Source organism: Apus apus, chromosome 17 (genome assembly GCF_020740795.1).
Source record: "Apus apus isolate bApuApu2 chromosome 17, bApuApu2.pri.cur, whole genome shotgun sequence".
Lineage (NCBI taxonomy): Eukaryota > Metazoa > Chordata > Aves > Apodiformes > Apodidae > Apus > Apus apus.
Genome location: NC_067298.1, coordinates 4,309,719 through 4,330,654, shown reverse-complemented (window position 1 = coordinate 4,330,654; position 20,936 = coordinate 4,309,719). Strand labels below are relative to the sequence as shown.

The window sequence follows — 20,936 nt, the reverse complement described above, 5'->3', positions numbered from 1 at the left end:
TTTTAGTTCCTGTCAGTTCCCATTCATACAGCAACTGCAGGTGGCAGGGAAATCACCAACCTCACATGTTCACACCTTGGCAACTCCCCACTCCATGGCAGGAGGGGATTTACTGGCTGGTTCAGACAAGCAAGTGGCTGAAAAGTCCTCCCCTCTCTTCCCCAGGACCCATCTGCTGAGCAGGGCAGGACTGGGGGGATCCCTTGGCTCCTTGCACTGCTTTGTGGCACAGGAGTAAGAGCAGCATCAAATCCCACAAAGCCCAGCACAGGAGCCCGTGCTGAGAAGACACCTGTCAGCAGCTGGGCAGGCCAGCCCTGTCCCAGCCCGGAGGGACCATCCCACACAGCCAGCCACTGTCCCAGGGCCTCCTGGCAGAGTTCAGCCTTCAGAGCCACGAGGGATGTCCAGGGACCAGCCAGGCTGGCACACAGCTGCTCCTGGCTGCAAACAAAGGTTGTCTCATGCTGGGAACAGCAGGATGTTTGTGGGTCCTCACAGGGTCCAGGGTAAGTCCCGGGGAGCATGGCACCACACTGCCACACACCACAACCAGGCTACAGCCCTTGGCACCAGCACCCAGTCAGGATGTCCTGGCTCAGCTGCCTGTCCTCTGCGCTGGTTCCCAGCTCACCAGTTCTCATTGTTGATGTGGTCTCCAAAGCCCGGGGTGTCAATGACTGTCAGCTTCATGCGAACTCCTTTCTCTTCAATCTCTGCAATGGAGAAGAAATCCAGTGATGAGGCAAGCATTGACGGGTGCTCTGGCCAAGCCTGCCTTCCCAAAATCAGCTGGAGAGTTGCTCCCGGGGGAGAAACACACCTTTAAAGCCACTAACAGGCACTAATCAGCCCTCCAAAGGGATGCAGAACCACATCTGCCCTGAAGTGTCACCCCCAGTGGCTGTCTCACTTGTTCCTTTCCACCACAGTTTAAGTCAATGCTGGTGGATAATGAGAAAACAGGTGTTTTTCTCAGCCCTGCAAGCATCTCTGGATGGTCAAAGTCCCTTTAGAAAGAAGGGAGTGGAGCTTTAGAGGAGGTCCACAACTCCCACAAGCCTCTGGAGACACAAGAGTAGGACCAAAAGCCAAAGCACCAGGTGTGATCTGCAGAGCCTCACCATGAGTGATAGATTTGATTTCAATGGTCTTGGGGATCCGCTCTTCAGAAGTTGGCTGTACAGATTTCCGGCTGATTTTGGATTTGAAGAGGGTGTTGATTAACGTGGATTTCCCCAAGCCACTCTGACCTGGAAAACAGCAGGATAAACCACAGTCAGCACTCACTTGTTTCCGGGCTATTTTTGCAGAGGCCAGGGGATGGGGATGCTGATGGACTGAGCCTGCACCGGATCTGTGGGAGGGATGTAAGAGGTGCAGCTGCTCCCCTGCAGTCTCCTTGGCTCAAGGAGCTTAAATCCATCCTGGGCAGGACAATGCTGTGGACACCAAGCTCCTTCCCTGGCTCAGAATCAGCTGGATTGCTGGGAGCAAGCAAGGCAAGAGCCAGTTCCTTGCATCCAGCCAAAATCACAGCAACCCTGAGGACAGGCAGACACCATCAGGGTTGTTTTTAAGGGCTGCAATGACACCCTGCAGCCATGAAGAAGGGCACAGGGACCAGGGAACGCCAGGAAGAAGCATCCTGACACATCTGTGCCTTTACCCTCCTGCAGAATACCCCCTCCAGCTTTGCACAGAAGACTTAGGAGCAGCTTGGCAAGCCCTTAGCTGGACAGGATTAACAGCAGCAACAGTCCTCAAAACCTCAGTCCTGCAGCAGCTACAGCTGTTTCCCAGCCAGACTTGCTTTTGCAATCAGACCAGCTGGCTGCAAGGACCCTTTTAGGCAGGTCCAGGCCAGGAGCTCCTCTGAATCCCACAAACAACATCCCAGGAAGCACAGTGGATTCCACAACAAAAAACAAATTTTACAGAGAAGTGTTTTTATGCTTTATATCCTGGAGCTGAGGTTGATCCATGCAGAAGGGACACCAGCAGCTCTTGACTCACCAGACCAGTTGTCCCATGAGCTCAGAGAATAACTTTTCCAGAGCAAAGAAAACACAGCAACTCCTCAAAACCCAGGGAGCAGACACTTGGCTTGAGAGCAGATGTCCTGTGCATCCTGCAATCACTGCAGAGCTCCTGCACACATCATGGCCAGTCCCGCTTCCTTACAGGTTCAAACGGCAACTGGGAGCTAAGCTGGCAATGCTACCCTTGGCAGCTGCAATCCAGCAAAAGAAAAACCTGTTCACCAGCTACTGTCACAGCTGGGCTGCAGAAGAAATTCATGGACCAGCTTGGGCTCTGGTGCTCCTGGTCCTCTGCTGCCTGAAAACCCATGAGGCCAAACAAATACAGGTCTGGAGTGGCAAATCAGACTTGGTGATCTTAGAGGTCTTTTCCAACTGTAACCATTCTGTGATTCTGTAAATGCAAAGAGCCAAAGTGAAGCTCTCGTTGTGTTGTGCTCATCACTAAATGGAGCACGTGGGGAGAGGGCAGAGCAGTGAGACACGCTGCTAGAGCTCCTGGCACTTGGTCTCTGTGCTTGTGTCTGTCCAAGCTGCCGGAGCCGGACTGCCTGGAAAGGGACCAGAGGCAAGAGCTGCCAGCACACAGAATCACAGAGAATCCTAGGGGTTGAAAGGGACCTTGAAAGATCATCTAGTCCAACCCCCCTGTCAGAGCAGCCACAGATGCAGTGTCCCCTTCTGAATGGTGGCCACAGGCTGACTCCGCTCAGTGACCCTGCACCCCAGGGACCCGGATCTACTCCCATCTCCCCTGGTTTGCAGCCCAGCGAGTTTCCCTGAGCTGAAATCAGGCTGAGCCTCATCATGCCTGGCCAGCTCTTCTCTCCTTCCTGCTGCTCTGCACCAAAAACTGAACACAGAAGATGTGCTTTGGGTTTGTTTTTTTTTTTTATGCTTAGACCTTTTTTTCTCTTATCTACAGCCTTAGACAACACGAAGCCAAGCTGGCCTTAGCCTGGAGCCTCCAGAGCTTCAGTCAGGCTAGTAAAATCCTTTTGAACAGTGACCCTGGTACACAGGATTCTCAAAAAGCCCCAGTGATGCTCAATTCCCACCTACCATGAAGGAGAAGTCGCCTCCCTCCTCACATCTCCCATCAGTGACTGAACAACTTCAACGCAAGAACTCACAGCTTAGATGGGATGGGAATAAAGGAGCTAAACTAATTCCTAGAAGCTTGGCCATCCCCTGGAGAAAAGCAGCAGGATGAGGGCTGGCAGAGCAGAGCATCCCCTCCCTGAGGGACACCCCACGAGGTGCTGCTCCTCCCGAATCCCTCCCTGTGTCTTCTGGGAGGGCCAGCGCTCAACTTGTTTATGCTGCCACAAATTCCCCAGCCTGTAAACACTCAGCCCAGAGCCTGCCAAGGCAAGAACAATGTTTTCCAGCCGTGCTGAAGCACAGGCTTTCATACCACACACAGCGCTGCCAAGGCAAAGCTGGGCCCTCTCCTGAACATCCCTCCACATCTGCAAAGCAGAAAGCCGAGCACGCTGCCGTGGCACAGCCTGCTTGTGGAGGGATGAGTGCCTCTTCTGGCAGGGAAACGGGGGCTCAGCTCATGCCATTTCACTTCCAGGCTCTCAGGATCAGTGCTCAGATCCCTCCGTCCTGGAGTGCTGCTTCTTTGGCAGCAAAAGCTGGATTTGTTAAAAAACCTTCCAAGAACGGGTTCTGCAGTGACTTGAGCTGGTGGTGATCTCCCAGCCTGGGGAGTCCTCCCCATAGATCACAAACCCAGAGCCCTACACAACTCCTTGCAGAAGGAAGCAGGATGGTGAGATCCCATCACCACAACACCTGGAAGATTCAGGATGGGATGCCTACACAGCCTGGTCACAGGGAGCAGAGCTCAGCTCACAGGAGGGGCTCCATGGGACCAGGTCAGACAACAAGAGCTGGAATGAAGCAGAAAAGGCCGATTTCTTTTCCCTTTCCCCTCTCATACAGTCTCCCATGGTGCCCATCCAGCTTTCCAGTATACCCAGCATTTTGCAGCCACAGTCCTTGGCACTGGAGCCCCAGGGGCTTCAGGAGCACAGACCCCTACAGCAGAAGCTGCAGCCAGAGCAGTGGCAATGCAGCCAGTGGCCTCCAGCTGAACTAAAACTCCTCATCCCATCCACCCCACAGCCAAGGAAAGGTAAGGAACAGAAGCAGGATTCGGACACACAACCTTCCAGCCCTCCCTCCCTGCGTGTGGACACCCTCTGGGACACTCTCATTACCTTTTGTGCCACAATGCAGGTCCTCAGAGGAGCAGAAGCTGTCCAAGCCAAACATCCCAGCTATGCAAACCCCTCTCACCAGTAAAATCCCCCGCCCCCACCCATTCCCACCAGTAAATCACATGTAGATTTTCTTCCCTGGTAGCATGGTTGCCTCTCCTGTCTAAGCTACTCAGCACAACCTCTTAAATACAACAAAACTCTCAAGCCCATTTTTAGCCAAACTGCAGGAAATACTAGCAAAGATGAGGGCTCTACCACACCAGCAGTGGAACCCCTTGAGCCCCAACATGCTGACTGCCCAAACCAGTGCAGGGCTCCCAGGACAGCAGGCAAAGGAGGCTGCTGCAGCCCTCTGCAAGGCGATGGCAATTCCTGACACCCCTCAAGGTGATCCCCTCTGGCACTTGCCTATGGGTAATGCACCCCAAGACATGGGAAGGTGCAGAGGACCACGGGCTGCATCCCATCGTTGGCTTTAACAACAGCTGAATCCAGGCCAGCTCCCTGGGAGCAGGAATTGCTGACTCCTAAGGCAAAGACCCCAATGCTGAGCCTGAGCTGCTGCTCCCACAGAGCAGTGAGGACAAACATCATTACAGAAGAACAAAACATCTCGCCGAGCACGTTGCTGGCATCTGGCGCAGGGTTAGAACTCACCCACGACCATGATGTTGAACTCGAAGCCCTGCTTCATGGCTTTCCGCCTCATCTGCTCCAGGATGGCATCTATCCCCACGTAGCCGAAGTCTGCAGCCGGTTTGTCCGGCCGCGTCGGCGCCGCCTGCTTGGGGCCGGCATCCCGCGGAACGTCCGTCATGCCGGGTGCGTGGCTGGGAACTGCCTCTGGACCTGTGGAGGCAAAGAGAGGGTGGTCAGTGGTGGCAGGCAGTGCCCAGCACACTGGGATGCTGCTCCTGGCAGGGAATGAAAGGAGCTGCCTGTTGCATCCAAAGCAGAAATAAAGCACATGTAGGGACTCAGGGCACTGGGAGGCTAAGAGGAAGGAGGCACGTAGGATCTTCCTTCATCTGTAATTACATTAAATTTGGGATTCTCCTTCTTAATTTACTGGATTCACCTCAATTCCTGCCCACATCACCAAGGCCACTGCAGCAGAGAGATGATGCTACAGTACCAAGAAAGTCCTCAGCACAAGTCCAGGAGTTTCTTCAGCAAGTGACAAAGGCTTTTAGCACCACAGCCCTGAGCCTGGTGCTGCTGCTAAAGGCTTGCAGCCCTGCACAGCCTGCCTGCTCCTCCCAACCACTCTAATGACAGGGCTGTGCAGGCTGCTGGGGGCTGCCTGGTGGCCACATTTCAGGGAATTTGATGGCTTTGCAGACACAGGTAAGTCCTTGGTGTCTCTTGACACATGCCCTCCTCGAGCTCCAGCTGACGGGGTGCAGAGGCTGCTGCCCCAGCTCACTTCTCACCAACAAACCAGAAACCAATGCTTCTGCATCAACACGGGTCGTGCCAGACAACACCCACGCAGCCACAAAGCTTTCACAATCCTGCTCTATTTCTGCCGACATCTGACCCCAAACTCTTTGGTTTCCTGCAGACAAAGCACCTGTCTCCCCTGCGAGACAGCTCCAGGTTAACAAAGCACTTCAGAAGAAGCAAACACAGACACTTACTGCCTTAACTAACACCTCTGTAACAAAAATTGGGGAACCATCCACTTGCCCAGGCACGAGCGCCTGCTGCCAGGAAGGACAAACTGCTGAGCAATGCAATCTGCTCCCACCTTGCCCCAGCTGCTCCATGTCACCTACAGTGGATACAGCAAATATAAAGTATACACAAGGTCAGCCTGGTCCTTGCAAGCTCCTTGGAGGTCTCAGCTGCACAGGGCAAATCCCTCGAATGCAGGCAGGGAGAGGCAGGTTTAGGAAAACACTTCTGAGAGCCCTTCCTGCCCCAGGCTGCTGTTGATCAACGCCCAGGCCCTTGCAACAACCAGCCTAAGCAAGCATTTTATTTTCCTTAAGCTTTTTGCAATGCTTACTTAGTTATATTTATTGTTTATTGTATTTTTATTAATAATAAATCCATTATTATTTGCAAATGACCTAATGCAAAGTCCTCATCTTCACGCCTTCCAACACTCAGCTCACCTCCTCACCCCACCGTTATTTCTGACATTTGATGAAGCACTGCCTGGTTTTCTCTCCCTCCCTCCGAAGGGATTGGTGTGTAGGAATGAAGGGAGCTGTCTGTAGGAAGATGGCTGGTCCAAAGGGGCTCCACCAAACACAAGCCCATCACCCCTTTTCCTCCTGTGAGGGGCAGGAGCTGCAGGAGCCGTGTCAGACAGAACCTGCCAGGGGCTGCGAGGCGGAAGCGCTCGTTTCCTGCGAGCACAGCACGTTTCCACGTGCTCAAACACTGGCCAAGCAGAAAAAAAATCTATAGAAATAATAAAAAGCAAACCCAGAACTGATCCGAAAGACTGCTGGGTCACTTTGAACACTTTTTTCCAACTCTCAGTCCAGGCTGTGCAGAGCAGCATTACTCACAGAGCTAAGGAGCAAACAGGCTGTAACCAACACACGGTAGCAACACGCTCCTCCTTGGCTCTGCACAGAGCACGTGTGGGTTCAGGCTCTTGCACAGCTGGCAACTCACCGGCCCTTGCAAAGCCAGCGGGCTCAGGGTGCCTGAGGACTCACTGCAGATCCTGAATGAGTCCTGTTCCAAACCAGCATGGCCAAAAGTGGAAAAAATCCCTACATACCACTAAAAAAAAAACCCAACCAACACCTAAATCATGTGGAAAATACGCTGCCAGCAGCAGCGCTGGGCTATGCAGTGGTGCTCACTCCTGGAGACACCACTTGCATGCATGGGAGAGCCCAAAGCACCCTGGCCCCATGGGATGGGACAGCAGCCTGGGAAATAGGTGCAGATACGGTCCAGCAGCATGCACAGGGAAATGTAGAAATGACACAAATGGAGCAGAAAGCCACACTCCACTTTTGGTAAAAGACCAGGAGCATCTCAGCACCTCCTCACTCTTGCCTGTCCATCAAGCTCCACTAACCAACAACCAGAAGCAATGCAGAAGGGGCTGACCCCTCCCTGGACAGGGGGACATGCAGGCAAACCTGTCTGTGGACAGGGAGCAGATGCCAAGTGCTGCCTTGCCTGCCACATGGCCTTCAGTGCCAGGAGGGCTCAGGACATCCCAGCCCCCACGACAAAAGCCACAGGAAGCACGGGGCGATGGCAGGCGGCGGTTTGTCACGGTTTGTCACCGCGGAGCACGCAGGCGCGCTGCCACCCGGGACACGCTCGAGCAGCACAGCTGGCAGCACAGCCCATGCTGCTTTGGTGCTGCCAGAGGCGAAAAAGTGATTCAAAGGACATTTTCTTCTAGAACTGGGCTCCTGTTTGGGAAAAAATAAAATAAAAAGGAATACATGTGAACGAGGAGCGTCTGCAGGACAGTAGGGGTGCAAAGACACAAATGTCCCAGCGGCACTAGCAGACTCCCAAGGGAAATGCTGCAATCCAGATCTTCATTTTTCTTTTAGGCTTCCCAGCACTGAGCTGGTCTTTTCCTTAGTAAGGATCCCAGCATCCCACTTGGCTCCAAGAGGTTTGTGCCAGCTGAGGTAGGATTTGGCTGAGCCACAGAACCACTCCACAGCACAGGCACAGGGGGATGTTGCATTGGGTAGCAGGGAACACTCCTGGCAGATGCTTGTCTAAAACAGAAAGATCCTAGAAATAACTTGGAGCAGAAGTGGTGGCTGTCTGGGACACATCACGGGCAGAGTCTGTTCTTGTTTGACCTGTGCTCTCTGCAGGGACACTCTCGGTGCCAGCATCAGCAAGCCAATCCCTCCTGAGCAATGAGGGATGGGTTAATATACACCCAATACTGCCAGAAATTCCTGAGTGCCACCAAGTCCCTGGCAAGAGCAGGATCAGATCTCATGCACCCTTGCTTCACCAGTGCCCCTATAACATAGCTGCTCATCCCTCCCAAGGGGAGAAAGGCTGGGCAAGTGTGTGGGCTGCTGGTTTTGCTGATGGGGACAGAGAGCCCAGGGCCTGCAGCTCCCTCTGGCTCACCAGTTCATGGATAAACATGAAACACAAGGGAACATGTGCTTGTGTGTTAAGACCTCTGCCAGGGAAACCCTCTCCACGTGGGCATAGGAGATGTCAAGACTGTCAGGGCAGCACTGAACTGAGCAGGAACAGACCCCCAGCTCCAGCCCTGGCACCAGGTTGAATCAGGAGAGCTACTCCAAAGTTGGTTTTGCCAAAGACTAGGGGCTGTTGTGCTGTAATTGATGCATGTCAGACATGAGCCAAACCCAACATCTGCAAAACAGCAGATGAAAGGCACCCTGTGGGGAAGGGAGGCCTGGGGAGCCCCTGGGGAGCCCCAGCTCCTGCAGCCAGCTGGATGTTGTATGCAGGCAGCCGGGGGATGGGCTTTGGGAAATGCTGGGGGTGAGGGGCTGCAGCACACCGAGGGCTCTGAAATGCTGCAGTGATGCCATCAGGCTGTGACAACCTGGGTTGGCTGCAGGCAGGGGATGCAAATGCAGGCAGTGGGCCTGCCTGAAAGCCTGAAGCCTGGGGCTGGTAGGCCTTATCGAGAACTGGGAAAGGGATCTGTAGGAGGCTGGTGTTTCCACTGCAGATACACAAAGGCTAAATAACCCTTGTGGAGGCTGAACTGGGAACATCTTGTGTACCCCAGCTCCCAGCTAGACCCAGCAGCTCTATGCTCTGCTCCAGCAATGCACAAGGAGTGGGATGCTGGTGATCCAAGAGGGCAGAGCTGATCCTGGAGCAGGGCTGGTGATGGACTTGCTGCTCGGTGGCTCCATGGAGCCACCGGAGACAGGCCAGGAGGCTGCACCTCTTGCTGCTGCCATTCACACACTCTACAGACACACACATGCAATCAATGGAGAAATGCTAATGCTTGCCGGGTAGATCAAAGAAACACCTCTAGGAGGCAGGGAGCAACAAGCATTTGCCACCTTTTGGGGATTCTGCAGCCAGTTCTGCAAAGCTACAAGCACCCAGAAGACAAGGATGCTGTGATGGGGATAACCCCTCCTCCCTCGACACAGCAGAGACTAGAAACACCACAGCCTTCCAGATTTGTTGGGTGGGTTCAAGCGAACACAGAGAGAAGATTCACAGCAGTGAACAGCAGTACATCAGGGTGTGAAAACACAACTGTTTCCCAGGCAGCTTAATATCCACAGATGCTTTCGAGGGAGCAATGCAGACAAAAACTAACCTTTCTATTTTGGGGAGCAGCTATCTTACACAATTGGATCTATAGGGTGTAACAGAGATGTTTTCAGAACCAAAGGGTGAATTTATAGTTCCTGGTCAACTACAGCTGGCCAGTAGGACTAGAGCAGACAGCCTCCAGGGCCTCTCCCCTTTGCACACAAAGCTGGTGACCACAAGCTATGGAAATGGATCCAACATGCAGAGGAGGTGGCAAAGCCACAGCTTTCCCTTCAAAGGGACAGAAAGTTGGGAGGGAGGGACTAAGGCTGGATGCAAACCTAGCATGGCCCAGGCACTGCTGCTTTCTTCAACTACCCAGTTAGAGCCACTGAGGGATGCCCCAGTGCTGAATGCAGCAGGTCCATGCTGGTCACACACGGATGTGTGGGTACCAGGGAATGAAAGGCACAGCTCAGACTCAAACTAGGGGGGCAGCCAGCACCCTGGAGGGCTCAGCCTGGTGCATGGAGCCACCGCCACAGACCCTGTAGCACCAAACTGTAACTCAACCACATTTCTATTATTCAACTGCAATTATCTGTGCCCGGCTGGCACAGCCAAGCCTGAGCTGGAGCCTGTCCCTCACATCCCTGGGCATCAGACTATGGTTTCAGGCTGGCAGCCAGCCCAGGTCCACCTACCAACCAGTTACATTTCCTTCTCAGCTTGTATTTCCACCCGGGTGCCAACAGACACGACCTAGAAATAGCCGAGAATGCTTAACTACACTTTGTCAGACCAAATCGACCCATGAGCTGTCAGAGGGGTGGCCAGGTGCCTCCTGTGCATGCAAAATTCTCCAGCTTTGAAGCCTTTTACTGACATAGGGGGATAACCCCATTTTTAGAGAGCAGAAAAGGAGGCAGCTACTCCTGCTCTGAAGTTAGTGCTTCAGTAGGTGACCAGGTAGGGTCACAGCACTGAGCCACAGGCACACATTATGTGCAGGTCGAGCTGTCCCCACTAATTGCATGTGCTTCTGTCCTTGCTCACTGCCCACCTCCCCCTCCCCACTCTGGAAATGGTCCTCTGCAGCTCACCCCTCACTGGCTCTTTCACTTACGAGAGATGGCCACTCCTGGGCCCTCCATTGCTGCTTCATTTCCCAGCTTCACCCTCCGCCTGCCGCAAGCTTCGTCAAGTTGGTGTTTCTGGGCTGGGATGCCCCAAGCTCATCCCAGAGATCAATCTGTGGTCCCACATCCACCTGGACACAACTTTGAGCGCTCACAAACTGCTGCCTGAGAGCTCAGGAACAAGACCCTGTGCCACCTCAGAGCACCCCAGGTACAGCATGAAGCTGACCAACACCCTTCCTGGCCCAGACACATGCCAGCCCTTGTGGTGCACGTGGCAGCCACACATCCTCATTTCTCCAACCACGTGGGGCAGCAGCTCTAAACCACTTACAGAGACCTGTGAGGAGTTGTTATGCTGTTCTGTTTGCCCAGAGAAGTTTAAAAGGAAAGAGATTATCATAAACAACCCTAAGTCTTGCCTGCTCCAGTCTTGCAAACCAAGCCCCAAGACTTGGGCAGGTGGAGGGCTCTGGACAGCCCCATGGTCTCCCTCCATAAGCAGCTTCCCCCAGAGATGGAGTGAGAGCTGACCCCACGGCCACCCCTGCCTCACTGGGGTCAACCCTGTCACAGGGTAACTCTCCTGCACACCAATGCCACCAAAAGCTGCTCCTGCCCCCCACAGCCAGGTTCAGGGCGCTCTTGAGTCCAAGGACCCACACAAAGCCAGTTCCCTGGTGGGTCTGGGGACGTGGCCCTCCTCCAACTCCCTGTCCAGCCGAGGCAATGGTGTTCAGCACAGGAGTGACATGGAGACCGTTCTCAGCCCCTGGCCCAGAGGAATCACCTCTCACCCTGTCACGGCTCCTCCGCAGAGCTCTGTGCTCTGAAAACAAAGAGGCCGGCAGGGCTCTGCAAACTCAGCCTGCCCCGCAAGCGCTGCAGGAGGAACGGGTCCCACCGCAGACCCCGCACGGGCACAGGCCTCGGCACGGCTGCGTGTGCCCGGAGCCACCGAGCCGCAGTGACCTCCCCTGCCTGGCCCAGGGACTTCTGCAGCTCCAGAAAAAAAGACCCGACAAGCCGCGGCTGCCAGCACCCGAGGTACGGGAGCAACCCGGTGCTCAAGGAGGGATTTACACACCGGGGTTCTAGTCTGGGGATTTTGACCTTTTATCTTTTTTTCTCCTGTTTGCTTAGGTTTGGTTTTGGTTCGTATTCCCTAGGAGGGTAGGGGCTTTTTGTTGTGGGGTTGGTGTTTTTTTTGGTCTTTTTTTTTTTTTTCTGGTTGTTTTGTTGTTGTTGTATTTTTCTTACGAAGGGAACTGCAGCCCAGACGCCCCGAGACCCCGCGGCTGGCGGGTGGGGCGGTGGGTACCCCGCGGGAGGTGCCGCCCTCCCCCCGCACACAGCCGTTATTCATCCCCGGACAATGCCGGCATCGCAGCCCGGCGGCTGCCGAACAACGGCCCGTCTGGTGGGGCGAGAGGGGCCGGGCGGGGACTGCGGGACGAGACCCCCGGCCCTGCCCCGGTACCCTCGCCCCGGCACCCCCCACCGCGCTCCGGTGCCCGTTCCCAGGGTCTTTCGTGGGAACCGGCGGGAGCGCCCTCCCCCCCCCCCGCGCTCTCAAGGCCCTTCCCCAGAATAATTCACCCCCAAAAAAGCACTTTCTCCCCAACTCCGCTGCCCCCCCGCCCCCGCGGAGCCCCCGCCCCTGGGCACCGGCGACTCACCAGCGGCGGCGGCGGCTCGGGCAGCCGGCAGCTCCCCGCCTCCTCCCGCGCTGCCCTCCGCCTCCTCCCCCATCGCCCTTCCTCCTCCTCCTCCTTCTCCTCCTCCTCCTCCCCCACTACTACCCTCCTCCCCTTCCAGCCCGGCCCGGGGGGATGGAGCCTCTTCCCGGGAAGTTTGTTTCGCCCCAGGGCGGTTTCCATCCCCCAGCCGCTCCGAGCCTGCCGGAGGTGCCGGGGGGTGGGTGCTGGGGGCTTCCAAGAGGAAAGAGCGAGGCTGGGACAAACCGCCAGCCCCAGCGCAGCCCCATCCCGGGCAGACCCGCCGCCCATCCCACCGCTCCAGGGACAAAGGGACAGGGACACGTCCCCGTCCCCAGCGCTGAGCACAGCCCTTTGGACACTCCGTGCTACGGGCTGAAACTTGCCTTTTCCTTTCAAACATGCCGAAATTCTCCCAGGGGAGCCCGTATCCAGCCCCTGGTGGGTGTCAGCGCTGCTGGCCGTGGGGTCACTTTGCTCTGCAGCTGTTTGAAGACCCCTGGGCCGCATCTCACATCAGCAGCCTACACCCACAGACCTGACCGTTTATAAACATCATGTCAATTAAGCTGAATAAAGACATTATCTGTCTCCACAAGCCCTTCCTGCCTTCCATCCTGGTTGCCAGACCACCATGTCTCTCCCATCAGTGGAAAGAAGGGCTCCAGCAGCAGTAGGGAAGCAGGGATGCGCAGGGCCAGGCAGGTGGGCTGCACCACCAGTCCTGCTCCCACCAGCAGTGACAGGTCCTGGCCAGTCCTGCCTTGGGTGAAAGCCCTGGTGACAGGAATGCCCTGGGCAGCAAGTATGGAGAGCCCAGCAACACCCACACCACCCAGGCTGCAGGGCCAGGAACAGAACAGGCTCTCCCTCCCCTCACAGCCATGAGGCAAAGCCCACTTGCCTCTTTTGGACCCCTGGTTCTGACATGCTACTTTCACCTATCCTATGACCTCGGATAGTTTTTGTCCCAGCTCCCTGCAGTTCTCAGATCTGCACTCCCAGAGGAAGGCCTAGAGGCAACAAAAGGGTTAAGACGGATTTGCACATTTTCAGCCCTCAATTCCCAAAGGACTCTCATTTCCCATGCAACTGCCCCTGCACAGCCCACAGACCAGGGGCTAGAACTTGTCCATCCCTTTTGACCTGTTACCAGCATCACCAGCTGATCTCAAACTCCTCTCCAGAGACAACCCTGCCACCAGTGCCAGCCACACACCACAGCTCACCCTGCCTCATCACCCACAGGTCTCACATGGCTGTCACCTGTCTTCTCCCCTTCCTGACCACAAGCAGCAGCAGCTCTTCCTCTGCTCACTGCAGGCACCATGTGCCGGGCTGGTGCATCCCCCCCCAGCGATGCCAGGCTGGTGCGGGCTGCCCTGGAAACACCGGGTGCTCAGAGGGATGAGACTTGTGTCCCCCCACTTCAGTAAGTGCCACAGATATCAACTTCTGAGAAACCTCAACCCCAGCACGCAGGCAGGAAACCCAGCCTCAATCTGCTTACGCTGCAGCTATGCAGTTTTCTGCCGGATTGCACCGTTTTTTATGACTTAATAAAGCTTTAACCCCTATCAATAGGCATTAGTGTTCTAATCTTCCTAATCTCCACAAAAATCCAACACTAGATGCCAAACCAGGCTGCCTGAAAGTCACCTCAGCCCCGTGTCAGCTGGAAAAAGGCAGGAGCAGTCGGAATGCAGCTCAGCTTGGCTCTGAAAAGCTCCACCATGCTCACTCAGGTGCTGTACTTGGATGAGGAATACAGGTGGGACACCAAGTGCACCTGGGCTTTGCAGATGTGACCCACCCTTCATGTCCCTGCCTTTAAATTAACCACATCTGTAACACTGTGCAGGTGCTAAGCATTCAGCACAGGGCTCACTTGCAGAAACCAAGACCAGCAACAGAGGGGTGAGCACAGTGTTCTCGGCCACGTGAACCAATATCTAGCTTCTCAGCATTATTTTTATGGCTTGACACCACAGACATATTCTAGTCTTGACTGTGAAGGGGGGGGGAACCCCAAAGCCTATAGAAAACTTGCTCCCTTGGTCACGGAAGCTCTGCAAAGACGTGCAGCAGGATGGGAGCTCACACTGTGTGCAAGTGTTTTTCAGATTAATTAATAGAAAATATTTTTTTCAACTCATATCTCAACCTTCCCAGAAAGGACCCAACGCGAGGGAGCGAGCAGCTTGGAAGGACAACAAAGTGGCATCCCTGGCCTCAAAGCAAATAAATACTTTGGGCTTTGCTAACTGTACTTGTCCTTCTGAAGGCTCTCAGGTGGCTTTGGGACTGTTTGCACAGAGGAGACACTCACAGAGTGACAAACAGCCACCTCCAGGCTTTGCTATTAAAGGAGCATCTCTCTTTTCCTGAGAGGAGAACAGGGCCCTGCCACATTTTTTTCTCCCACTGCCCATTTCCTTACCCCCACAGCACAGAGGAACGGGAGAAGAATTAAGTAACTCACCCAGGGTCAGGCACAAAACTTCCAGCTGAGCCAAGAACTGGATCCAAATTCTCCATTTAGAGTTTAAAAATCACAAAGTCATTGTTCTTCTCTTTAAATAAAAATAATAATCAGAGTTAGGAGGCATCCTAGAGAGGCTGTCTTGCTGTTGTAAGATGTACCAAGGGATTTGAACTAACTACAGATCCAGTTCTTGGGCTTACAGCTTATCCAAAATAACAAGAATATTCCTGCCCGCCTTACACTCATGCAGTCCTACCTGTATTCACTTTATCTGACATCTTTGCAGGTGACAGCAGGTCCCCATGTCAGAGCCACACTGCACAGGGCAGTGGGGATGAGCCTCTGTGTTAGCACAGGGCTAGCAGGGCTCAGTGGAGAAGGTGGTCCCCAGGAGGTCCAGCCCTGGTGCTTGGGAAAGGCTGGGAGGCAACAGGAGCAGCAGATCACCAGCAATGGTTTCCATAGTACCTGAGTTTTGGTAATCCCAACCACTGTCCCCTTTACCTCGCACCAAAAAACTGTCCTGCAGTGGGGCTGCTCCCACCCCAGCAGTGCCCCAGCCCTCCTCTAGGCTGGGCAACGCTCTGCCCCCAGCCAGCACCTGCTCCAACTCCAACCACACATCCCCAGCTTGGAGGAATAACCAAGATCTGCAGGTGAAAACAGCTTCCCCAGGACTAACCAGCTTGCAAGGGGGACCTGCAGGACTGCCAGCAAAAATGTTTTACCCCGAGCTGCCCAATACTAAGTAAACATCAAATCCCTTGAACACCAAGAGCATGAGCAGGACGTCTTTTCTCGTAGGAACACTGAAGGGACATTTCCAATTTGTACTGCACTGATCCCCAGTTAAAAGTGCATTGTTAGGGCTTAGTAAATAATTTTTATTGTTTTAACAGCACAGCAATGCTGACCATCTGCAAGTCCTCAGTGACTTTGATGGATAGCTGGAAATCCTGCCAGCTGTATTTATAATTTCAGATCAATAGCAGAAGGAAAAACACATTCAGAGACTGTGGTAAAGCACCAGAAGGCTCAGTGGAAGGCAGCATGACCAAGAAAAGGACTCAGGCTTGTAGATCACAAGAACAAAATGAAGTTTTTTAAATGCTGAAAGAGACCCCATCACTTTTAGCAGGAGCAGAAAGGATCCCCCAGCACCAGGAACACCTAAAACAAACCCCAGCACTTTTCTAAGAGCCTGGCTGTAGATGTTACCACCCAGAAAGGGCTCTGGCAGGTAGGCACCATGGTCCCTTCTGAAAGCATAGGGAAAGTCTCCAGGAGGTCTGAAATTATTATGACCTACAAAGCAACAATATTTCCTCACTTATGGCTGTACTGCACTCCCAAGTCCAGATGATGCTGTTTTTCTTTCAAGCTACCCAGCTTGTGAGTGGCTTCTCTGAGCAGCCCGTGTCAGAAGACATCTGTGCAGGTGTCACACCAGTTTCTTCATAAAAAGACCTATTTGGTGTCTTAAATCTCCCTAGACAGCAACAGCAGTGGAGCAGCAAGTACTACAGGGGGCAGGTGCTGTCAGGAGCATCCTGGGGCCCTGTGGGCTTCATCACTCAGAGCAGGGACATCCTGAGTCAGTACAGGGAGTGACGACCATCACCCCCCTCCATGCCTTGGCCAGGGGCAGGCAGCAGAGCTTACCAGCATCATTGAACCGTGGCTGTTTACTGAACTTGTGTTACACAGAGTGCCAAGACCATTCCCACGCCCACCGCACTGAAAACCAGGGGCTCCTCCAGCTGGACACCTCCAGCTTGATCCCATTCTCCAGAAGGGAAGGAAGGAATTACTTCACAGGAACGCAGGCACGCAGCTGGCACCTTGGAGTCCTTGGTGTCCTTGGAGTGAGTCATCTGCTCCCCAGGGAGGTCATGCCTTGCTTCCCAGCTTGCATCCCAGTCCTTAGGGAGGCCATGCCTCACTTCCTGGTGTCGCATCCCAGCAGTGCCCCTGCAGCAGTGTCACTTCCTCCAGCACATTTCTTCTGCAGAAGAGCTGCAGCGTCTGCTCACTAGGGTGAGGAAGGCAGGAGGCTTCTCGCTATACTTGAGCAATCCATCATTTTCCAGAAGGGAACAGGCTTTGTTAGGAAGCCATTCCAGGGTCACAAATATTTAGAAAATTCAAGACAAATAACACTCCTCACAACATCTCCCCTCTTGCAAGGGGCACCAGTTTGGCCACTGACGTGCTGGTTTGGACAGACACAAAGCGCACTCAGTATCTTCCAGGCAACCCCCCTGCTGCAGTGCTGAGCTCAGGTTTTGCTCAGCAGGGACAGGGCTGCTCTGGCACCAAAACGCTGCGGCTGGAGAGCCACCAGGACTGCTCTGCAGATGGCACAGCTTGGCCCTGCTGCAGGAAACACTTCATCCCTTCAGCTGCTGCCTTTTTTTAGGAGCAATCCTCATCCCTCCTCCTCAAGAGCATGATCTACTCCCCTGACACCACTCCAAAAGGGTAAAGCAAAATCCTCTGCACATCACCCCACTAGCATCCCAGAGCCCCACTCCACCAAAGGAGTGGGCAGATGGATCCTCTGTGGGTCTAGCATGCCAAGGGGCACCTCACAGGGGTCCAGAGCTCCTTCACTGCTGTCTCAGTTTCTCTTACCACAAACAGCACAGTCAAAGCAGAATCAGCAGCAGGAGCAGACTATGGGTTTGGCAAAAATAAAGCACCTTTGCAAGAGGGAATAGTATGGAGTGAAAAATCTGGCTGCCTGGGTCACCCCACAGCTCAAGTAAACTTGCTCACATAGTTTAAACTCGAGGTCTCCCCAAAGTGGCATCTTCTCTCTAGATGGGGAGATGTCCAGGCAGTGACAGCCCTGGGGGTCACAGCATCCACCCAGCACAGACTGAGCTGCACACTGAGTACTGGGGTGTCCCAAGGGTCCCCGCAGACATTCTGCACACACACGCCCATCACCAGCAGTGCGATGGATACATGTCTGGGTAAGCTGTGACTAAAGGGCCTTTCTCTCTCCTTTGTGTGCTTCCCCTTTTAAACCTATAAATTCACTTTGGAGGTAAAGAAGAATTCAGAGCACACTAACCTTGGAAAGAAGGAAAACTCCTTTGCTCTAGCTCCATTCAAACTGTCCGGCTGTCTCCTGCAGCTTAATTAATAGCAACCCATCCCTAGAAGCTGCTTGCAGCACCAGCTGTCTCCTCTGTTGGAGGTGCTTCTCCAGGAATAATGGTCCTTTGTATTTTGATGGGGAAAGGTCAGGAGGACAAGGGGGAGGAGGAGGATGGGTGGGAGGAAAATGTGTTGTTTCTCTGCAGCTCCTGGTGGGCACTGGGAGTGAGTCCCACTCGGTCCCCATCTGCTCCTGGGGTCAGCTCTGGGAGATGGGCACCTGCCCATCAGTCTTGGGGCAATCACATCCCAATATTCACAGGGGGACACAGTGAGAACTCAGAGCTCTGGTCTGCAAGCCCATCACTGTCAGGAGACCTGGATAGCTCCTCCTGGAGCTGGTTTGATGATGTACAGAACCCCCCGCAGGGAAATCCCTGCTCTTCTCTTATCAGGCGCCTCCCTGATAACAGCACAGGATCTACACCACAGGGAGCCAGCCCCAGACACTCCTACCAGGCCACCAGAAAGGGATGGGCCCTGCTGCAGTTTGACTTTTGGATAAATAAGTAAGCTAAGGCAGAGCTGAGAGCAACATGGATGAATTCAAGATGATGCAGCAGTGCAGCACAGTGGAGGGAAAACATAAAAAGGACTCAAGCCCAGGGTATGTGGCATGAGATGACAAGGGCCACCAGTCCCCCGGGGACGGTAGTAAGATCACCTTCACTTCTGCTGGGCCAGGCAGATTAGAGCCAAGCAACAAACCAATCCACCCCCTCACACTCCAGGCAAAGGAGCCGGGGGCTTCAGATTTCTGCCTGTAATCACCCTGCTGCAGGCCAGTAATTAAGTACTTCAGCTCTCCCCACACAAGGATGCTCCTGCCCCAGCACTTAGCCCCAGGGAACACTCCTGACACGGCATTTGCTCTCCCACAGGCACACAAGCAGTTCTGCTCTCACCAGCTGGTTTGGCATCTGCCCCCTTGTGAGTTTTGTCCCCTCTCTGTTCCACTCATGTCCCTCTGTGCCATCCAGGCAGCCTGAGGCTGCCTCAGCACAGAAGGAGCTCTGTCCCAGTGCAGGACTGGGGAGCACCTCATCTTTGACCAGTTTATGTGGGGGCATAGAGATTTAAAAAAAAACCAAGAAAAAGCAGCAGAAAGCAGCATTAGGACACATCCTTGTCCCACACACATGCCAACGAGGTCCCCCACCCAGGCATCAAGGCTTTGTCACCTCAGCCCCCAGCTGCACAAGGGGAGGACACAGCCCCTGCTGCTCCTGCTTTGAAAAAAAGGTCCCTGTTGCTTAGCAAAGGGCCATTGATTGCTAAGGCTGTGCAGGATGAGAAAGGGTTAACCCTCTGCAGCTGGGCCAGAAATACCTCCAGGACAAAGGGAGACTTCATGTCACCCGCATCCGCCCAGGGCAGAAGAATGGGCCTTAATCCCATTCCCAAAGAAAATGTGGCTTTTACAGCCTCGCTTGGCTGGGCCCCTTCACCAAGTTTGGCATCCATGGCAAGTGATAAACCAGTCTAGGAGGGGTCCAGAAAGTGGGAAGAGAAATCCATTTTCTGTCTGTTTGTGAGAAGGGAGAGCTGGGTGGAAGTGGCTGGACCTGGGCAGCATCCCTGCAGCAGGACACAAGGACATGTGGACATCTTAGCGTGGCAAGATCTGAGAGCCCCAAAGCATCCCAGACCTCGGCATCAGTTCTCACAGGACTGGAGAATGCACCACTGCCCAGTTCCCACTGGGTGATGCTTGGTTGCACTCTGCCACAGCCAGCACCAGAGGCAATGAGGGCACACAGGGAGGGACCTGCCAGCACCCCAACACTGCCTGGCATTTTGGGGACCACATCTTGGCATGATGAGGGTGAGCCAGCATGAGCTGGAGAGCTTCAGGGTGTTAACAGTTTTGGGACAACAACAGCAGAACTCTGCCTCTTCCCACAACCAGGATGGGGACCCCAGGGAGTAAAGCCAGGGATGCTGCTGGGAAGCAGACAGTGTTCACACATACTATGGATGTGGACAAACCATTTTTGCCTTTGTCTCCCAACTGACACATGGGCATACACCCCAGGGCACTGTGTCCATCCCCCCTTATAGCATGGCCCCCACAGCAACACTCCTATAGCAAACTAGGCTTGCCAGCTCTGCCAGGGCTCCTTCCCATCTCCCCAGCCCCGTGATCTCCTGTTACCTTGAAACACCAGGTGCCCACTCCCTACAGGAATTTTGGACAGGCACTCCTAGGATGCTGCTGAGCTGTAGGTCTAATGTTAACTCCTTCAAACCAGTTTTTGTTATTATTTCTAATGAACTATCTATCTATACCCATATACCTCTGCAAAGCACCTACCACATTTTAGAGATAATGAAATAAAGTATAATTGTATTCAGACATGAAGTCACAGCACCCAGCAGGTGTAACGTTCAAGAGAGCTGCCCTTCCCTTTCCCATGTACCAGAGCAAATCTCAGCCATGCTACACCCAGGGATCAATGTCTCCAGTGTGGGTTTTGCTCAGCCCCAGCACAGCTTCAACAGGGCTGGAGGCAGCGCCCCAGCCATACGGAAATCACAGCATTTAAAACCACAGGCTATAAAAATTCCACCGTTCTTGGAGAGGGGAAGTTTGGATTCCCCATGGAGAAGCATTCAGGAACTGCTGCTGCTGAGTTACTAGCCACCACACCATTAGAGCCTGCCACATCTGGATACCTCGAGCTATGGCTAGTGCATACTAATGAGAACACTTGCTTACGGCTGTAAGGTCAAATCAATTCAACACACCACCCTTGAGCTACTCACAAGCCCCGCAGCCACACAAGTATTCTGCTCTGAACATGGAAAATCATGGACTGCAACTAGAAAAGCATTGAAGGGGTCACAGCTCCCAAGGCTATCACAGCCCTCCATGTGCTCTGTTTTTTTCCTATTCTGACACATTCTTAACTGCACACAGGATGCCCCGATAGCAGGGCTGG

The 20,936-nt window shown here is 53.9% G+C and overlaps 1 protein-coding gene across 6 annotated transcripts in view; it reads right to left on the bottom strand.

Moving 5' to 3' along the window:
• The window catches only part of SEPTIN9 (septin 9), a 130,417-nt gene that overhangs the window by 13,472 nt on the left and 96,009 nt on the right, over positions 1-20,936 (bottom strand). For 5 of the 6 annotated variants that reach the window (XM_051634536.1, XM_051634537.1, XM_051634539.1 and 2 more), the window contains 3 exons: positions 4,934-5,125; positions 1,125-1,253; positions 635-716 (listed from right to left, as the gene is read on the bottom strand). In XM_051634536.1, the coding sequence (XP_051490496.1) occupies positions 635-716; positions 1,125-1,253; positions 4,934-5,125 (403 nt within the window). Of the gene's footprint in view, positions 1-634; positions 717-1,124; positions 1,254-4,933; positions 5,126-12,305; positions 12,316-20,936 lie in introns of those variants that run through there. The other variant, XM_051634541.1, reaches the window with a different exon arrangement.